The sequence below is a fragment of the Convolutriloba macropyga genome, chromosome 12 (genome assembly GCF_964194025.1).
Source record: "Convolutriloba macropyga chromosome 12, txConMacr16.3, whole genome shotgun sequence".
Taxonomy (NCBI): Eukaryota; Metazoa; Xenacoelomorpha; order Acoela; family Convolutidae; genus Convolutriloba; species Convolutriloba macropyga.
In genome coordinates, this window is record NC_134479.1 from 2,887,279 (window position 1) to 2,907,414 (window position 20,136).

Genomic DNA, 20,136 nt, shown 5'->3' on the forward strand with positions numbered 1-20,136 from the left:
AATGAGAAAATCCCAAAGAGATTAAAGAAAATAGGTAAAAATAACCTAAGATGAATCAACCATTGATACGACCGAAACCAAAGTCCACAAAAAAACTAAACCTCAAAATTGAGCTGACTTTCTCTAAATAGATTTTCATCTCATCTTTTGAAACTTCTTGTATTCCAATCAATAATTCTTACTCTATTAAAACTTTTGAATATTACATCTTCATAATTAAATTAAAATCTTAGACCTAGAAAATTTTCATCAGTTATCTCTAGGTTTAAAGTGCTTAAGAAACCCCCCCACCCCAACCCAAACCGTAACCGTACACAGTGCACGGATAATACGTCCAATGCATTGGTTGTCCTTCTGATCACTGCCAAAATTTTAATTAATTTTGGGAGTTGACTTGCCCCCCCCCCTCCCCCGAGTTTATCGACTACTAATATTTGACCTTCTAATATTAGACGGAAAACAACATCGAATGCTTCCTTAAAAAAGAACTGAAAGAATATTTTTGGAAAGAATTTTTGAAGGACCCAAAAGAAACTGATGTAAAAGATGACATTGAGCGCATTAGATTTTAATTTTATTCTTTAATCTTCATGATGTACATATAAAATTGTGAGAACATTTTATGCTCCCATTTTTTGCTAATGTCAGGTCAAATTTTTAATTAGGTAGTTTAATGATTTTATAATCTTACATAATGTTATATTCTTAACTTTACATTGCCTCTTTTACCATTTGCTTTTTATTCTTATGTGTACCAGAAGAAATTAACAATGTTCTTTTTTTCTTTTAATTGACCCTTTTTGACGTATCAGTTATCTGATTTGGTTAAGATACCACCTGTTGCATCATCGGACATGTTTCCTTTTGTATATTGAAGACCTTGTATTATTTCACTGTCGTTTTGTCACCCTTGTTTTCTATTAGTCTTAGTAAACGTTCATGAAGTGCTTTGTCCTCGTTAAAGAAATGGGATCTTTTCCGTTTGTGTCTTAATCTTAGTGGTGCATATTATTGGTCCCCCCGACGCACGTGCCATTTTTGTTCATATTGATTTACTATGTAATGACACGTGCTCTGAAACGGGGCTCAAACTAAAAGAAATTCTACAAATCTGACACTAAAAAACTTTAATCTGACACATTTGTTCAGTCTTCTAGCGATTGTTTTCGATCTCGATCCATCCTATCGTTTTCCGATCTGATGTTTGTATATATCATTTTATTGATAGCTTCAAACAATACGAAATGCTTTATGAAGACGTAGTGCTGGGAGGGCCCTGGACCAGCCAATATTCACCCAGTGTCGGGGAGGGGCATTTCTTAATTTACCTATTTTTGGTAGTTTTTTTTAAACAGAGAATCTCCCTATTGCTGCTTGTGTATTGGGTACTGTTAACGACATTTGATGAGATTTTTTATTTGTAATGTTTTTCTGAAAATGTGTTTGCAGCTGATGCTTGGCTTTTCTCCTGTCTTTCAATCTGTCATTTTTATCGTTGAATTCCTTCTCTGTTGTTGAATTCCTTCTTTTGAATTGTTGAGCATGCCCGGGCTTTTATGATGACAGGTCCGTTTGACTTACTGGAGTGCCTGGCGCTCCTAATGATACTTTCTAGACAGTCTGAAAAAAAAAGAAAAGAAAAAAAGCAAAAAGAAAAAAATACTACTACTACTATAAAGCTTTTTTTTTCAGGTTAGATGCTTTTAAATGGAAGGTTTTTATGATAAAGGAAATGAGGTACAAAATATGATGTCAACCCATGGCACTACTCAAGAAAGAGGTGAAGATGATGAGAGTGAAGAGGAGGAGTATGAATCGGCTAATGAAGGGGACACAGATGGGGAAGCAGCGGCGAATGAAGCTGCAGCAGCTGCTCTTACAGTAACCGTTGCAACTGCCGCTACTCGCTTCCCTAGAACGGACCCGAGCTCCCCTCTAGAGTCATGTGCATTTGCCACTCCTTCGCCACCACAAGCGTCTCCCAATCAAAGCAAAATGGATGATCAAACATGCAGTACAGATTTTAAAGCAGAAGCAGAATTAACGGTATATATTTTAGGTCTTCCACATTATAGCCCCTCCCCATTCCCAAAATATTGTGCCCAGAATGTATACCATCCCATTTGCACCTCCTAGTCGCCTGTGTACGATCAATAGGAATTGGGGAAGTTCCAAGGCGAATTATTGGAAGAACTACTGTAACGTTTGTTAAATCAGACCTTAAGATATTAGGTGGCAATCAACAACTATGTATGCGTCAAAACGGAGGAATTGAACATGCCATTCATTCGCTGAGAACTGGTTTATAATAGCCGCACAACGATAGCTGGGACTGTTATTGGCCTTCTCTTGGTTTTTACAATTCAAAGAATTTGAATTGTATTGGTGCGCTGTTTTTTTTAAGATGTGTAAGGCTTCCTAAAGTTTTTGTCAGTTTTTGATATTCGTCCGTTCTCAAGTGCGAGAAAACATTCTACGTTCCGATAAAAAGTTGCTGCAAGGTTTTTAATTTCAATGGATTTGTTTTCAACAATTTAACCTTTCGACTTGGAAGTTTTTTGATAAAATTTGCAATTTTTTTCAAGTTTTTTCAAACATTTGTCTTATTTATTTTCTTGCCTCAGTAGCCAGGTAACCTCATTCAGGCTTTGATAGTATGTTATTAAATAGTTGCTAGGGGGCAATTGAATGGCTTTCAACTTTCAATGGAACAAATTTCTATTTTTTGAAATTTGAATTTTTTTCTAAAAATTATTGCCTATCGATCTATGAGCCAATGAGTTTTTAAGGCTTGGAATTGGGTTACTGGATAGCCTCTAGAGACACAAACATGATTCTGAAGATATGTATATCACGAATTTCAGCAACATTTCCTTATAATTTGCAATTGATATCAAATTTTTGGTCATCTTTGAGGTAATCGATCTTCAAGGGCCAATGAATCTTTTTCAGGTCTTGCAGATATAATAGTGGACCTATATCAAAAATAAAAATAATTTTCGAAAATATTTTTGAAATAGGTATTTTTAAAGGGGAAAAATTATGCCTTAGGTTCAAAAGAATTTTAGCAATGAGCTTGTTTTTGTTTAGTTTTGATTCCTGTAGTTTCTCAATTTTTGATGATTTTGTTTGTGTTCTGGCTGGCATTGTTCAATTGATATGCTGGTCAGGTAGGTTATGTCTGACTTTTCCATTCAATTCTTTGAATTGTATTTCAGGAGTTCTCCTGCTATGTTTTTTTAAAGATCTGTTCACACATTTTCATGATTTTTGAAGTCAAATTGGAGTAGTAATTTTGGTCACGCTGAAACAGGAAATGGAGCGAAAAAGCGAGTGGTTTTGCGGCGTAAATTTTTTTTGCTCTAATTTTAAAGTAGAATGAGAAAACTGTGTTTGACCAAAAATTCGTTTTCTCGCTAGTGGTGTTTTGTTCATATGCGGCAATTTCACTTTGATTTTCTTTTTCGATTTTTCGGATAGGATTTTTTTCTAAATAGTTTTTCGCAATCCATTCACAGCTCATTCTAGGCCTAGTTTTTTGTTTGAATTAAATTTTCATTTATTCCTAGTGGTTTTTTATGCGGCATTTTGACATTGATTTTGTTTTTCTTATTTTTTGTATGATTTTTTTTTAAAAATGGTTTTCTCAATTCACTCATAGTCCGTTCTAGGTCTAGTTTTTCTGTTTAGTCAATGAAAATTCTTTGAATTGTACAACAGGACTTGTCCTGCTATTTTTTTTTTATTTCGTTGTCGCGATTTTTGTCACGACCATATGACGTCACAACCAATTCAAATCTTCTTTTTGTTCATTCGGTCATGCAATTTCAACTGAAGTGCGTATGTGACGTCATTTTTTGCTCTAAGTGGAGCTAGTTTTTTGTTCATTTGCGTGATTAATTTTGTGGTCACACTTGACTTACCTCACTATCAAAAATGACTTCCTCACTTTGAAATTGACTTTTATTTACTTTAATTTACAGAGATAAGGTCAAAGGGTTGGGTGTCACTCTAAATGAAGGTTAATTGAGAGCAGCTAATAGAGGCAGCAAAAACGTTGCAGATTTTTAATCAAAATATAACATATCAGCGTTCAATAAAAAAACGAAATTTTTGGTCTGTCTTTTTTACTGTTTTTTTGAGATGGCAGATCTACGAAGCTAGTGCGGCTATTTTCTGGCAATCTGCCAGCTATGTTGATAATATAGATTCGGAAGTGGTCTTGCTTTTTGATGCAAAACAATGCTTTCAATAGTCCTCAACCTCTATCATTCCGTATGTAATTCATATTGTGAATCATCAAATCGGTTTTTTAACAAACAGAAAATATTCTCCCTGGAAGATACAACCCAAGGTGACCCCCTTCCAATGTCGCTCTATGGTATTTCCATAATTGCCTGAATTGAACTTTTTAACGATGCTTCATAGTTCAAAAGTATTATGCGGTGGTAAGTATAAGATGGTAACGCTGTCGGCTCTTTTGATAACCTGAAAAAGCTTTGCTTTCGGTTATCATCGCACCAAGTGCCATGCCATTACCAAGTAACATCTTTTTGAAAAAGCACAGCATATGACGAAGTTGAAATAGTTGACAGCTGTAGAGTAATACGTAGTTTGATTGGTTTTGATAATGCAGAGAAGAAATTTGCAGAGATCACTAAGACAGATAAAATTTTTGTTGAACAAGCTGGCCGTACATGCCAATAAATCACCTTGAATGTTTAAATTGTTTATTTCATCGGTTCAGCGTAAATTCACCTGAGCTCGTACATCCCATATTAAAGACCTTTTAAGAGCATGTGAGAAATCAATCAGCGATGAGCTGTTATCGAATTTAGTGAAGAAGACCGCCTACAATAAAAAATAACAATATATCTTTTTGCTGCCGATAAGGCAGGGTTGCCTAAACATCTTTAAACCTGAAGACGGTTTTTAAGAACAAAAAAATCAGTTCAACTGTCAAATCCTTTATTCCTATCGCTGACTGAAGCCGAACAAAAGCAATATTGTATAGAAATAAAAAAAAAGGAAACAGCTTGACGTCTCAAAGACGATAATTGAGAGCGAAATGAATAACAACGATTCGCTCACTTGACTTGGCTAGTGAGAAATGAGCATAAAGCTGGTTGAGCGCTATGCCATTAATATCATATTTGCCTAACGAGAAGCGTTTTGTGTTGACTCTGCACTTTGCTATTGTTGGGACCCAATAAAAATCACATCATTATGCGCATCAAAAGAAAGTTTTTTGGCGCATGCCCTCCATTATCCGAAAGAGGATACACCCACATGAGACGTAATGAACATCGTGATTCCTTGCGAATCTTTTAGTGATGTCTGTTTTGATTTTGAGATGGATTTCATCTTCAGCCGTTGCAAAGGGAAACCATTGCTCTCAAATCTAGGATCACGGTTGATGCAAGATTAGACATCAAGGCCAACGGACTTTGGGAATCCAGGTTCAACGAAACAAACTTTGATGGAAAATTTTAAATCCACTAGCAAGTTGTCCGAAAGCAGTAGCGATGCTTAAAAGTATCACGTAAAAGCGCTGAAACAAGCGATATCGAAGCTCTCTGCAAAAAAAGAGAACAGCTACGCTGACATCATATGTAAAGACAAATATCAGCCTCGCTATCCCATGGGCTCGGCTCTATCATCTACTTTTGGGGCTCTCTAAGACACTTTGGCGGAGCGAAATTGTTCAATTAATTGTTCAATTGTTCAACAATTAATGAAATCTGTTCTTGAAGAATGTAGGCCGTGTGGACTCATCAACTTTCGCCATATATTACATTTTTCTCAGCTGTGTATTATCATTTTATTGATAAATTTGAGAAATATCCAATGGTTTATGAAGGCTGGGAGGGCGACGCACCAGCCAATATTCACCCAGTATTTGCAAGGGGCATTTCTTAATTTACTTTCCTCATGACAATGTAGGGAGACTGAGAATGATATGAACAGTGGAAGTGAAGCAGCGGCTTCTATTGTTCCGAAAAATTAATGATACCTTTGAACAGAAATCCGGTTTAGATCACAGCTTAGCAATTGCGAGACCGTTGAGTTGGTACGCCGCGCGAAATAGTCGGCACTTACGAGAACTTATGGATGAGAGTTCTTGTTTTTTTTTAAAGCTTCATAAATTTTAAAGCTTTATAAGTCTTTATAAAATTTATCCAGGGGTGAAATTGACGTTCAGTTTTCATTTGACCCAATTTTTTTGGGCGGATTTCAATAGCCAACAGAACACAGGATCATCCAGGTGCACAAATCAGTTTCGTTGTAGCTCCTCTTGAAGTATTCGCTATACATCTTTGTAAGCCTGTTTGTTAAGTAATCTAGAAGTGATTCACCGTGCATTGTTGAGATTTGCTGCTGGCGTCCAGAGGAGCTCATCTGTTTTCTTCAGTCGATATTTTGGGACTGCAATTTCTAGATCTCTACGAGTTTTATGTCAACAAAATCTAGGTAGTAAGTCCTTTGTTATGTTGAAATTGCAAATAATTTCAACCAATAGGAAGAGAGCACCGTGAAGTTCCATATAGATTGATATAGGGAACAGCTTCAAATCATCTAGGCGTTCTTTGTACTGTTTGTGATTGCTACAGATCCAGCATCCTCTGAGGAAAAGAGAACAAGATTGGTTTTGGATTACATAATTCCGAATTTTTAACACTTCGAACTGACCGATTTCCACACAATCCTCGAAGTTACAAACGTTGATTTGTTTACCCTTTTTATGTGATGCTAGTTCGGAATGATTTGATTGGGCATATTTATGGTGGTGCTGCGGTCACTTCAGTCTGCATTGCACGTTTTTTTGTACGTTCCGAGTTGCGAATTTTTTGTGTCCAGTTGTGAGACATAATTATTGCTATCCAGCTCCAGGCATCTCACTCCCTGAGGTGCTTGTTCCAGAGTTGTGCTGTTGGTCTTGCTTAAAACGAGGCCTCACTTCCGTCACAAACATTTCTTATGAAGTCTGTAATAAATAGGGAAGAGAAGGAGAGTGGAAGAAGGTCTCTGACAGCAGAACCTTTTGGGAGCTATCATAGTTAGTGATGCAGATTTGTTGTGTTTCATACCACACTAATGTCTCCTGTGAACTTCTCTCTTTGCCTGCTCGAGTGATTATTTGAGACTGTTGACTCACAACGTCCATGGAATGCGTAACAGTTTACTTTGTACGAATTAGCTCCCCATTGGCGTCCTCTGGGAGGATTCTCGCAGGATTCCTCCGAAAATGTTTTGGTTACCATCTGTGCACTGAGACTGGTCGGCGATAATGGTCTTGTTAAGGTGCATTGGACAAACAGAAACTATCGAGGGGCATAAATGTATGCTGCAAAGGGCTAATTATGTGGGTTTGGTAAACTATTAAAAATTTTGAGTTAAATTTACCTGCATTCACTTGTATTCAGGTTTGAAATAAAAAAATGGAACTCAGTAATATTGGACCCTATTTATATTAGTTGTCAATTTTCTCTACAGTTTTTGTCGTAATTGTGATGCATACAAGTTTTCGATAGCAATATTTGCCAATTTTTTGGAAACTTTGGTTTAGGCCTGCGTAAATAATGAAGCAGCCCTGGGTGGAACGTTAAGTGGAGATCTGGTGGAAGGACACACAGCGGAAGAAGTGGAAAGTAAAGAGGCGGAAGAGGAGGAGGAAGTGGCAGTGCCCTCCCTTCCCACTTCATCATCCCCATCAAGTTGTGATGAAAGAGCAAGAGAGAAGCAGGCAGAAATTGTAACCAAGAATAGAGAAGGAACTCCAGATGAGACTGCTGCTGGTTTTGCCAGTGCTGATGTTGCTTCGTTGCCAGTCACTGGAGGGCTGTCTGCTCCCTCGGAAGAGGAGGTATGTCAAGTGAAAATGTGACTTTGAAGTCGAAAACAGAAAATGTTAACGAAATGTCAACCGAAGGTAAAATATGGACAGCGCCTGTACAAAGTGGTTTATGAAGATAACTCGGTTACACTTTTTTCCTTAATGAATTAACGAACAAATGCTAGTTTGCACAAATTTTGGTTGCGTACCCTAATAAAAGGGGCGAACTGTCCATTATATCCCTTTATAGGAACTATTGGCAGCTGGTGTGGGCGGAGGGTGTCCTGATTTACACATTGATGAGCTGAACTACTCCTCATCCGGGGCGGAAAAGACGGAAGACCCAATTCCACTTTTGCCCTTGTCTGCGTCAGTGGCTGATGCCGGTAGTGATTGTGACACAAATGGCTCCAGACTTCTGGAGGGGTCTTCACTGACAGCGAACAGGTTGTTAGATTGAATCAGTTCTTATCAAATAATTAATCAACAAGTTTGTACAATTTATACAACAACTTCAACCCACTGATGATATTTTGGTCTAATTAAGGTTTTAGTTCAAAAATCCATCGTTTGAGAAAAAATGTATGTATCAATTCATTATAATTAAAAGATAAGCAAATTTTAAAAGTATATGAAAAAATAGTGATATGGAATTGTAAGCCCTTTTAAAATGAAGGAAAAGTAATGAATCTCGATTGTTCCTTCTTTGTCAGAAAAAATAAAAGTATGTTATTTACTTGTTAATAGCCGCGAAGCGATAGCGGCTAATATTGGGGACATCGTGGTTTATTACAATTCAAAGAATTTGAATTGTAATGGGGCGCTGTCTTTTTACGACTCGGAGCAAAATTGGTATTTTTCTAAGGTTTTTTTTTCCGGAAGTACTATTTGTTCAGGTGGCTAATAGTGAAAGTGAGTAAAAGTGTCGTGTGAACTAACTTTTTCTGAGCGAGAGAAGTTTTCTGTTCATGCGCTGCGTTCAGTAATTGAGTTTTTGACTTTGAAAAAAGTTTTTAATAGCCGCGAAGCGATAGCTGAGGCTATTATTGGCCTTCTCTTGGATATTATTTCGTCGTCAAGATTTTTGTTACGAATATATGATGTCGCAATCACTTCAAATCTGTTTTTTGCTCATTCGTTCATGCAATTTCAACTGAATTGCTTGCGTGACGTCATTTTTCACTCTAAGTGGAGCGAGTTTCTTTTGGTCACACGTGACTTACCTCACTCAAAATTGACTTCCTCACTCTAAAATTGACTTTTTCACTTCATTTCAAAGAGGTAAGGTCAAGTGAGTGTATACCACTCTAATTGAAAGGCATTTAAGTGTAGCTAATAAAAACAGCAATAAGTTATACAGATTCGTAATCAAAATTCAGCCCTTAATGAAAAGACAAAATTTCTTTTTTAGTCTATCTTAAATCTTTTGAGACTGCAGATCTACTAAGCTATTGCGTCTATTTTCTTGCACTCTGCCAGCTATGTTCGAGATATTGGCGCAGATAGATGAAAGTTTTTTAGCCGTGTTTTTGTTCATTTGACCCAATTTTTTTTATTATAACTTGGTTTTTGATAGAAGTAAATTTTTACCAATGCCGCATGAATATTCAACTATGTGAAATGGATACCACAAAGTTTTTGAGAGCTTAATAATGCGTTTCAAGTGCGAAATTGGCCCATTTTCTCATTTTTGTCAATTTTTGGCTTTTTTGATTAATTTCTTCGTTTTTGGCTCTTTGAGAGGACTTGTAAATACGTCAAGGTTTTGTTGATAATTCTTGGATTGGATGCCTTTTTGACGTTAGGTGTTTGTTTTATAAAATTGTGCACTTACTAATCCGATTTTGGTGGTTTTTTTCCTGTTTTTAAATTTTTTGTTTGTATTTTGAGTTTATTTGCTATAAAGAGTCTTTGGTACACCGTCGTTGTTTTGGGTATCGTTTTGTTGCTAATTGAAGTGTTTTTGGCGATAGCTTTCTAAAATCAGTGAAAATTTTAACATCTTTTGAACATTTTTTTCATTGTTTTACTGTTTCGCAACTTAGCTGTTTTCACTTCTTACTGAGACGGAAGATGGCTATGTATTTTTTCATAAACCTCGATTGCTCAAAACAAAGAATCCATATATATCCATAGGTTTTTACCTAATTTTTTCTTGGTTTTTAATTAGACTTTCCAATTTTGTGTTTTGATTTTTTAGCAAATTGCGAATTAGTTTTTTGTCTTCTTTACAAGGTATCCATCCTCCACGATCTAGAATGTTTCCTTCCAGCATTCTCCTAAGACCTATAGTTTTATTGGCACTGTCATTATTAAATTGAAAAGTATCAATTTGGACTAATATTTTTGTCTTCCTTTGAATTTCGTAGCTTTTTTTGTTGCAAATGATTTTCTTGAACTTACTATGGCATTGAGGTTTTTCTAGCTTCACTTCTACAACTTTTGAACAACAATCTCTTTCTGCAAACATTTTTAGTGCTTAGTTTTGGTAATTTACGAATTTTTAATATGTGCGTTTGAGTTTGTTCTGTCACTTTATGTGCGTTTGAGTTTGTCTTGTTATGTGCGTTTGAGTTTTGGTAATGTGCGTTTGAATATTGTTCTGTCACTTAAGTGTTTTTCATGATTAATTTCGATTTGATTATTTTTTTGGTCATTGCTTAGTTTTATCGCGTTCATTGTGGTTTAAAGCGACAAATGGCTATCGTCAAAGTGACAAAGTTTATATAGTAACCAATCGATTACTGGTTTTATAATGTAAAATAGTGTTTCGATCGAGAGAACTTACAGAAATTGATAAATTATGTAACAATTTTTTGGAGTATTCAATTTCTACCCAAATAATTTTCTGAGGACCTAACAAGGCCTGTCGTTTGCTTCTCGCGGACTTTGATGTTTTCAATTGCGTACAAAAAATTTGGCTTGTTTTTTATATAGAATTAAGGTAATTTTTTAGTTAGTTGATTTTTTGGGCTATCCTTTTTTTTATCGAAGTTTTTGTTTTTAGTAGTCACTTTAGTAGGAACCAGTTGACATAAAAGGTAATTCTTGCAGGAAGATGACTCTTCGAGTTGTTTCCAGATTTCTTAATCTTTTCACAAGATTTTTCATGATTTTTGAGGCCAAATTGGAGTAGATTTTAGTCACGCCGAAAAAGGAATTGGAGCAAAAAAGCGAGTGGTTTTGCGGCGTTAAATTTTTCTTTGACTTTGTTTTTTCGATTTTTTGGATCGGTTTTTTCAATGCATTCATAGTTCATTCTAGGCCTAGTTTTTGTTTGAACCAAATTTCCATTTCTCGCTAGTGGTTTTTTGTTCACATGCGGCATTTTGACATTGATTTTCTGTTTGTTCTTTTTTATCTGAATTTTTTAGAAATGGTTAACCCAGTTTACTCATAGCCCGTTCTAGGTCTAGTTTTTTTTGTATAGTCAATAAAAATTCTTTGAATACGTCAGGACTTGTACTGTGATGTTTTTTTTATTCGTCGTCTCCTTCGATTATTCTTACGGACCTGACTTCTTAGAACTGACTCTTAGCAGTACCTAAATTGACTTTTAGCAAATCACAAATTCTTTTGCTTTGCAGATAAGATTTGTGTTCGTGACCTAAATTTATGTACCTCACTCTAAAAATGACTTCTGAATTCAGTTACTGAACTTTAATTCATGAACATGTGCTATTTAAAGATCTATAGTGTGCATCCGAGTAGTGCCAAACGTAAATGCTCTAATTCTTGAGTATAAAGTCTTGAGTTTTTGATTTAGAATATTAAATTTGAAGAAGCTCTGTTAGGACTTTTTCCTTACAAGACGCTCTGTTAGGACATTTTCCTTATATAAAAATGACACTCCGAATATAACCCAAAAAGTCTAATATTCTATTAAAGGACTGGTGGTCAATCTGTCTATCTTATTTCTTTAGTTGTTTCAATTCCATGGAAGGCCACAAGCGTCTACCGCGGCTATTTTCCGGCTACTACTTCCGTTGTACATCTGCCGGCTATGTTTGCGTAATTCATCTCTTTCAAAGGCCACTACTTCCGGCCTTCTGCCGACGGTCAAAGTAGCGGTCTTTGACTGAGATGAATTAGGCAAAATTGTGTTGATTTAATTAGCAGAAGCTAAAAAATTATCAGATACATTTTAAAAAATGTTGCGACAGCAATACTTAATCAAGTGTCTCCTCAGTTAAGTATCTGCAGAGAAATTTTTTTTTATTATTACCAAATCATAAATTGCAAAATCTTAATTCAAAATCAACTGACAATTAACTTGGTTAACATGATATTCTCATCAACACAGCAGATTACCAGTTCATTTAATCAAATATCAGCAGTCCGTTTATTTTCTTCACAACACGAAATAGGCCTCTTGCAATATGCTTTTGTTCTCCCCACTTAGATCAGGTAAGAACAAAAACTTGGGCATCTTAGGTGATCTTAGGCATTAACTTAGCTAGAGGTATTTCTACTGGATACATAATTTAGTTTTTCGGGTTGATGACATTTTCAAATTGAGCCGATTTGAAGTTGCTCGCACCATACTCAATTTGATTTCAGTTTGATGCCCCCACTCATTGGGTGACAAAAACATCAGAGCGCTAATAATTGGCGTTAAAATTTGTTGCCCCTGCTGATTGGGTGACTTATAAAACAGATTTTTGAATCCATGCCAGCAGACATTTATTCTACAAGTACGTTGTCCTCTCAAGTATCGTGATAAATATTTGACAACTTTTATCCGATTACAACAGGAACGTCAACATATTTCTTTAAGGAATAAAAGCTCCATCTTCATAGCGAAACGATCTCCATTTAGATCTAGTTCCTCTTATGCACAGATTTGAAGCCCTTAAGATTGCAAAATTTAATCTCAGTTTGACCCAGTTCATGATAATGCTGTAGGGTTTGTCCCACTTAGAAGCGAGTCTGTCCGCCAGTCTTCTGAGGAAAATTTTGCTCTCTGGCCATCATGCCGTCAACACTGAAAATTAACGGAGTAAACGCGATATGTTTTTCATGGCAAGCCTCGGAGTATTTTCTCATCTTTTCGTCAGCGCAGCTTTCCAACACATCCTCTGGATTTCTGTTGCTGTAAGATTTAGCCTCAGTGTCTGTGACACGAATATCAAACGAGGCAGTTTGTTGCGGGCTTCAGACACCTCTTATGAGAAGATCGGCTCTTAAAGCTTTCTGATTCTCTGAATGTTCACGAATTACTGGTTCTTTTTGAGTGTAAGTCCATGCAAGGCAGGATAAGTCTCCCAATAAATCTCTAATTTCATTATGCCTTTGTGTAATCAGGCCTCCTTTTTTGCAGATTAGGGCATGCTGAACATGGAAATCTTCACCACAACCGTCACATTGCACAGGGAGGTTTGTTAGGGGTAAACCGTATCTTAGCGCCATGGAATCCTGGAATTCGTTCTTCGACAAAACAAAATTGTCTCTGACACTTTTACGGTTAACCAACAAGAGTTTCCCGTTTTGAAATTCCGCTTCATTCTTTTTCTCTCTGATGAGCATGCTTGTTCTAACAAAGCCTTATATGTATTACTCTGCTGGGACTCATTTTCCAGCTGAAAAGTTTGTTTGCTGCTGCGAACTTGAGTTTTGTGTGCGTCGACGTCCAATGCCGTTCCATTCACAATAGAATCCGAAATCAGTGAAGATGTTTTCTTGGACATTTCAAACTATTCACTCGCCTTTACCACTGGGTCAGGAATACCTAATACTCCATTCTTAGCAGAAAAGCTGAACAGGGTACGTTGGGGATTACTCACCTTATAAATGTTAGTTACGGTTGATATGAACTGGTTTTTATTGAATCTTCTAGTGGTTTCAAAAATTCATCGCAACCTGGGACAACTCTCATGAGAAAATTCCATTCGGCTTGGACTGATTTAGTGAACACCGAGAAACTCTCATGAGGGCATGAATTGGCTGCAGCGCTCAAAAGTTGAATCTTAGCCTGCCAATTTTTGATTTTTTCATGAACAAATTCTTTCATGGTAGTTTTATCGCCAATGAAGCCTCCAAGATAACGTTTTCCAGTAACAATTTTCAAACCGGTTTGCTCAAAGCAACTCTTGGCTTCATCAACGTGGTCTGGATGAACAATAAGGAAGCTTTTTTGGCTCAGGGTAGTATCCATACTTTGGCCCCTCATCAACTACTTATTGTAGCCACTGTTTTAAGTCATCAAACTTTGCGCAAGCCGCGGCATCATCTGCATAAAAACTTTGTTTTTGTTTCGTCGGGTTGTGCAATTTTTGTATTAAAGGCAATAGAGCGACACCATAAAACAGCATTGAAAAAGGATCGCCTTGAGTTGTCCCTTCTTCGCTGCGGATGAAAACGTCAGTATTGCTCAGCACAAGTTTAGAGCTTTCCTGGTAACTATTGTACAGAAAAGTGTAAGCTCTGGACCAAAGGGTTCTAGCGTTTAGAAGTGCGAAACTTCCGTTTATAGAATTGAATGCATTTTCTGCATCAAGCAGCAACAGACCAAAACCATTGGAGGACTTTTTCTCAAACAACTCTCGAAGTCCATGAATCGACCCCTCAATTCCACATGACACTCCACCCGCAAGTTGTTCTGATCCAAACGCATAAGCCAAGTCATCACCAGTTAAGTCAGCTACTGCTTTACCGAGTAATCTTCGCAAAGTTTTACCAATGCCGATTGGTCTGACTCCTGGCTGTTTATCTAATGCAATAAGTCGACATGAGAACAAGGCTTTGATTTTACGCCACGAAATGATTTCGTTTGCGATCAAATTACCTAGCTGAGAAACTAAGTCTCTCAACCTGGAGCTTTCGAGGCCAAACCTAATAAACGCATCAAACCAGTGGTTGGCGTCTGATCCAGAGGGTCCTGAACTACCGAAAAGTTTCCGGGCTTGTTTTTCAAGGGTACTATATTCAGTTTTTCCAGAGGAGGAAGTTCTGATATATTGAATGTCCCCTCAAATAATGGTGAGGCTTTCGGGTGCTTTTCTTGCAGAATTTCTATTACAATTCTTCCGTCTATTACATCAGAAGGCTTAAGAGCACTCGTTCCGTTTTCGTCTGCAAGGAACCTAGTTGCATTTTTGATGTTGCCTTCTTGAACCATTTTCGCAAACGCTCGTAGTTTCTCCTCGGGGTCGCTCTTTTGAGCTCTCACTGCTTTGCTTGAGAATTGAGTACATCTCTTAAAAGATTGAACAAGAGGTTGAAATTTTTCCATCGACCACTCCTTCATCCTACTTTCAATTGTTATTTTTACATCTTTGGAGTGTCTCACTTTGTTGTCTCTGTGGAGTATGAGAGCCCAAAAACCAGAAGTCGCTCTGATGGGATATTTGATTTCAGGAACAATTCTAGTTCGCAATTTAGTATCTCGACATACTGTTTACCAATTTTTCCCTTCGGCAATCTGTAAAATTTGTATCTGCGTGTGCAAACAGTATTCCATATATCTTCCCAAAGCACTTCGTTCTCATGAGGCACGCTGTAATTTGTGTTTTTGAGTGGAAAAATTTCTTTCATCAAAGATTCTTTCTCTGCATTTGATAAAGTTTTATCTGCACGATTATTGTCCCCTAGATTAAGCCTCGCTAAATCTTGTGTTAAACCACTAGAAGAAGACTCAAAACTAAATTGCGCTGGATTTTCAAAAGCGTTTTGTATCAAGTTGTTTACCCCATCGGTCATAACTGTATGCTGCTTGAGTTTTTCTACCAATCGCAGATAAATCCAAACTGAATACGAGTCAAAAGTGGTGTCATACTTTCTATTCCAATTCACATAATGGACTCTTGTTCTGTTGTTTTCGTGGCCAATAACTTTTGCTTTGTATATGTTTTTATCGTGACCAGGAATCCCGATTTCAGTGTTCTTATGGACAAAATACTCGTCGTCGATTTCTTGGTTTTCGCTCTCACTGAACTCGGCGGATTCAAAACCTGTCTGGATCTTTTCTGTTGTATCAAGCTGATTAGCTTGCTCAGAACTAAGTGTGTTGTGCATGGTAAACAATAATTAGACGCAAAAGCAGTGAATAAATAAGCGGTTTCCGGTTTCAATCAAATTTAACTGGGTGTTTGTTAATTTATCTCGATCCGTGTCTATCGTGAAACTATAATCTCTGCATTTTAAATTGCAAGAACCGCAAGCAGAACTCACTTTTTTGGTATCTTTTTGTTTTCCATTTTCCGACTTGTGAATGAAGAACGCGAATTGGGGAATAATTTGAGACAATTGTTTTCACAGGCAAACCGCCCCAGAAAACTTGGGGGCACAGCCACAACAGGAAGCTTACTTGGGGGGTGGGGTGGGACAAATGTCGTGACTCCTGACGAATGAAGCCTATGGCAACCGCGGCAAAAAATACGTAAAAAAGTATTAGCAAAGGAACGATCTCACCGGGGAACTGATATAAAGATCTTCGTCTAGCCCCAATAGCCACAAATAGATTCTACGTGCACTCCACAAATAAATAATCAGGACGCAAAAACAGGGGGGGGCAAAAAGTATTTATATCGAGCTCAAGTTTCGATAATTTTCTCCTTTTAGCTGCTGAATTTGCTTAACAACCTAACAACGCACGTGCCTAACAAATCCTGCAGAGAAAAATTAGTTAAAAGTGAAGCGAATCATTAATCACGAGTAGTCTAGTGGACTGATAATTTCATATTGGAATTTCAGAGTTGGATCCGATTTAGGAAAGAGAGCACTGACATTATAACGTGGTATTATACGTGATATATTCACAGGTTACCAAACGCATCATTCGTGGGTAACACGCGTGGAGCAGGAACAAGTTTGCATCGATGGAGTGGGAAAAGCAATATGGGAGGCACTGGAGCAGGAGGAGGGGGTGCATCTTCCTCTAAAACAGAAGATGACTCAACGATGCCTCACTCTTCACCCGACGAGGAGAGGGAAGACGAAGAGGATGAAGCCCTTTATAGAGGTTGGGGACTTTCCCATTATAGCCCCCTCCTATATTTGTGGACATAACGTTTAAGTTACCTTCATTACCTTAAATATGGGGACGATAAAGGAAAGGACCCGAGGTTTGTTAACTATGGAAAAAAGAATTCTTATCTAGCTCAACGTGGAAAAAAAATTATTTGGAAAATTCGGTAAATTTTTTCATCAACATTTCTGAATCTTGTTTATAAAGGCTTATACTATAAGCAAAGATGTTTAATTGCTCTTGAACAAAGTTGAGGCAATGATTGTATTCGGGGTGAGTCTTTTATGCAATTTTTCGCGTCAGCATTCCGATAATTTATTCTAAAATTTTCTTTCGGATCAATTGGCAAATCCCGAGGGCTTTAAGTCTGAGTTGTTTTCGTTGTACTTTTGTAGGCTCTAAGTGTACCCATCACAAGCTGCTGAGGAGGCACAACTTTATGGTTTCAAGGGTAATTCGAATTTTGGTCTAATTGGCCACCTAAAGTTGTGAGTTTTACAACTGGTTCCCAAAGAAATAATTTTGCGGAAATAACAATCCTAAAGCTAGGATGACAATTATTTAATTGAACCAGAGACTATTGGAATAGAGGCAAGATGGCAGTAGCAAAAGCCGCCAACATTAAGCTTTTTTCGCCATTATTAATCTATTTCCCATCAAATCTTTCATCACAAATAATCAAGCAACATATTTTTTCAAAATGCTTCTTCTTTTCGTAACCATGGTGTCCTGCGCAATTTGTTTCTATCGACGTACCAGAGACTTTATAGTCAGTAAAAGCTGCCATCAGATTTTCATTCATTCCTGTATTTTTAGTTGCCCTCAAACGGGAGTTCGTTGCAATTATTTTAGTCCTGCTGCTCCCCCAAAATTAAACCCACCATCAGCCCCAGCACTTGACCCCTCCCCAACCACTCCAACTCATTCCACCGCTAAACCTGCACGCTCGCCCCCACCCGCGCTCATCACCCATCTAATTCCCCATACAAACCCCCACTCAATTAAGCTACAGCTAGCCCACCAAAGCCGGAGCTAGTTCCTCACAAAGCAAACCGCTCACCAGTGATTTGAGAGTATTTTACCAGAAGATACTTGTTACTTTAGTGTGTTCATACTTGTTTCGTCAAAAGAAGTTTCTGATCTGTGAAGGCTTGCCTTTCGAGTTGACACGAGAAATTGGGTTTAGTGATAAACACAATTAAGTTTTTCTCGCAACAGACGCTTTGGTAACATGACTCATTAGCCGTAGTGAATCGGTTCCAATTTTTGCGCTCCAATATTAACCGCAACCATCATACAATTGAATCAACTCCAGATTACTCAGCTCCAGCCTGATTGTTGTGATAAAATTATGAAATAGGAATATTCGATAAGATCAGTACTGGATCTTCTCCATGGATTGGCCAGCGAGGCCAATACTTCAGTGGTTGTTGGCGGTGATTGTAGGAATAGGAGGTAGTTGCTTGTATAGTGCTTCACGAAATTCGATATCATTGAAAAAGAAATTCAACTTCTTGGGCCAGAGCGTCCAACAATGTAAACCCGAGGAAGAATTTACAAAACTTTGTCAAATTATCCGTTGAAATGTCGCGATTATTAGTAATTTGGCATGACGTGTTGAATAATTTGATTATTCGGCATCGAAGCAACCAAAGTAAACCCTTGAGAGTCCAGAAATGTCCTGAAGTGCTGCGGCTTTTCAAAAGTAGTTTAAAGGCCATTGTTGTTAAGACGTTTTGGAGCGCCTAATTCGTTTAATACATGTGCATTTGATGTTGCTACTGTTATTAGTGATGGTGACATCTCGAAGAAGAACCTTAAGAGTTTCTTTTTTACCGACACGAGCTAAAGCAAATCCACCCGTGCTCCAAATTAGAAATCAACTCATTGCAAATTTCCTTCAAACACCCAAATCGTTTTAATCAACTTGTTTTCAAATTCAGATTGAAAAGTAGAAAAAGGAAAGGAGAGAAAAATAAGTCTAATGTCATTCACGCATTCCTGTGACTTTTGTTAAATTTTGCGGCTCTTGCTTAACTGACTAATTTCTCGTTTTCTTTTTCTTTGGTATTCTCTGAGGCAGCGTATGAGTTGTCAAATACCTTGGAGAAGTCGAGGAGTATTGATTAGAAAAAATTATTTTTTATACCAATCAACCTCTTTGTTGCACATGTTTTGCGAATGATTCTGTGGGGCTGTAGGTTTCTAATCTTTTAAATTTTTTCTGTTCGGACTCTGTCACTCGTTGCTTTATTTTTTTGGGTTGAGTTGTGCTTGTAGCACTCAAAAGTCGTACTGTTCTATTCTCCCCTTCTGTGTTGCACAAAATTTTATGATATCTTAAAATGAATAAAGTGGGTTCTTGCTGTATCGCTGTTGTCTTTCCATAGTTACTGTGTTCTGTTCTTAATTAATTAGAGTGAAGTGAGTAGTACAGATACTGATGCTGTTGGTATTTCTCTGGTTTTTGGTCTCCAGAAACAACCAGATGTTTTCTGTCTTAGACTTATATGTTTTCTGTTTTCTGTTAACTGATAAGGACAAAGCTAGGAAATCTATATTACCGTGATTCACGTGCTGGTGGCGCTATGATCTAGTTCAAAACGAGCTGCTCTATAATAGGTAAAACATTGTTGCTGATAGACGTTTTGAAGCGCCTAATTCGTTTAATACCTTATGTGCATTTGATGTTGCTACTGTCATTAGTGATGGCGACATCTTGTTTCGAAAAAAACCTTTGTTTTTTCTTACTGACACGAGCTAAAGCAAATCCACCCGTTTTCCAAAATAGAAATCAACTCATTGCAAATTTCCTTCAAACACCCAAATCGATTTAATCAACTTGTTTTCAAATTCAGATTGAAAAGTAGAAAAAGGAAAGGAGAGAAAAGTAAGTCTAATGTCATTCACGCATTCCTGCGACTTTTGTCAAATTTTTCAGCTCTTACTTAACTGAGTAATTTCTCATTTTCTTTTTCTTTGGTATTCTCTGAGGCAGCTTATGGGTTGTCAAATATCTTGAAGTCGAGGAGTATTGATTAGAAATTTTTATTTATTTATACCAATCAACCTCTTTGTTGCGCATGTTTTGCGGATGATTCTGTGGGGCTGTAGGTTTCTAATCTTTTAACTTTTTTTTACTTTTTTTTCTGTTCTGACTCTGTCACTCGTTGCTTGATTTTTTGGGTTGAGTTGTGCTTGTAGCACTCAAAAGTACTGTTCTATTCTCCCCTTCTGTGTTGCACAAAATTTTATAATATCTTAAAATGAATAAAGTGGGTTCTTGCTGTATCGCTGTTTTCTTTCCATAGTTACCGTTTTCTGTTCATAATTAAAT

General features: G+C 37.2%; 1 protein-coding gene across 1 annotated transcript in view; it reads left to right on the forward strand.

The window, feature by feature from the left end:
- The first annotated feature begins 1,667 nt into the window (after positions 1-1,667).
- LOC142350832 (uncharacterized) overlaps positions 1,668-20,136 on the forward strand; it is an 81,827-nt gene continuing 63,358 nt past the window's right edge. The window contains exons 1-4 of the mRNA XM_075402793.1: positions 1,668-2,046; positions 7,568-7,864; positions 8,085-8,281; positions 16,594-16,793. Coding sequence (XP_075258908.1) covers positions 1,708-2,046; positions 7,568-7,864; positions 8,085-8,281; positions 16,594-16,793 — 1,033 coding nt within the window. The 5' untranslated portion in view covers positions 1,668-1,707. The remainder of the gene's footprint in view (positions 2,047-7,567; positions 7,865-8,084; positions 8,282-16,593; positions 16,794-20,136) is intronic.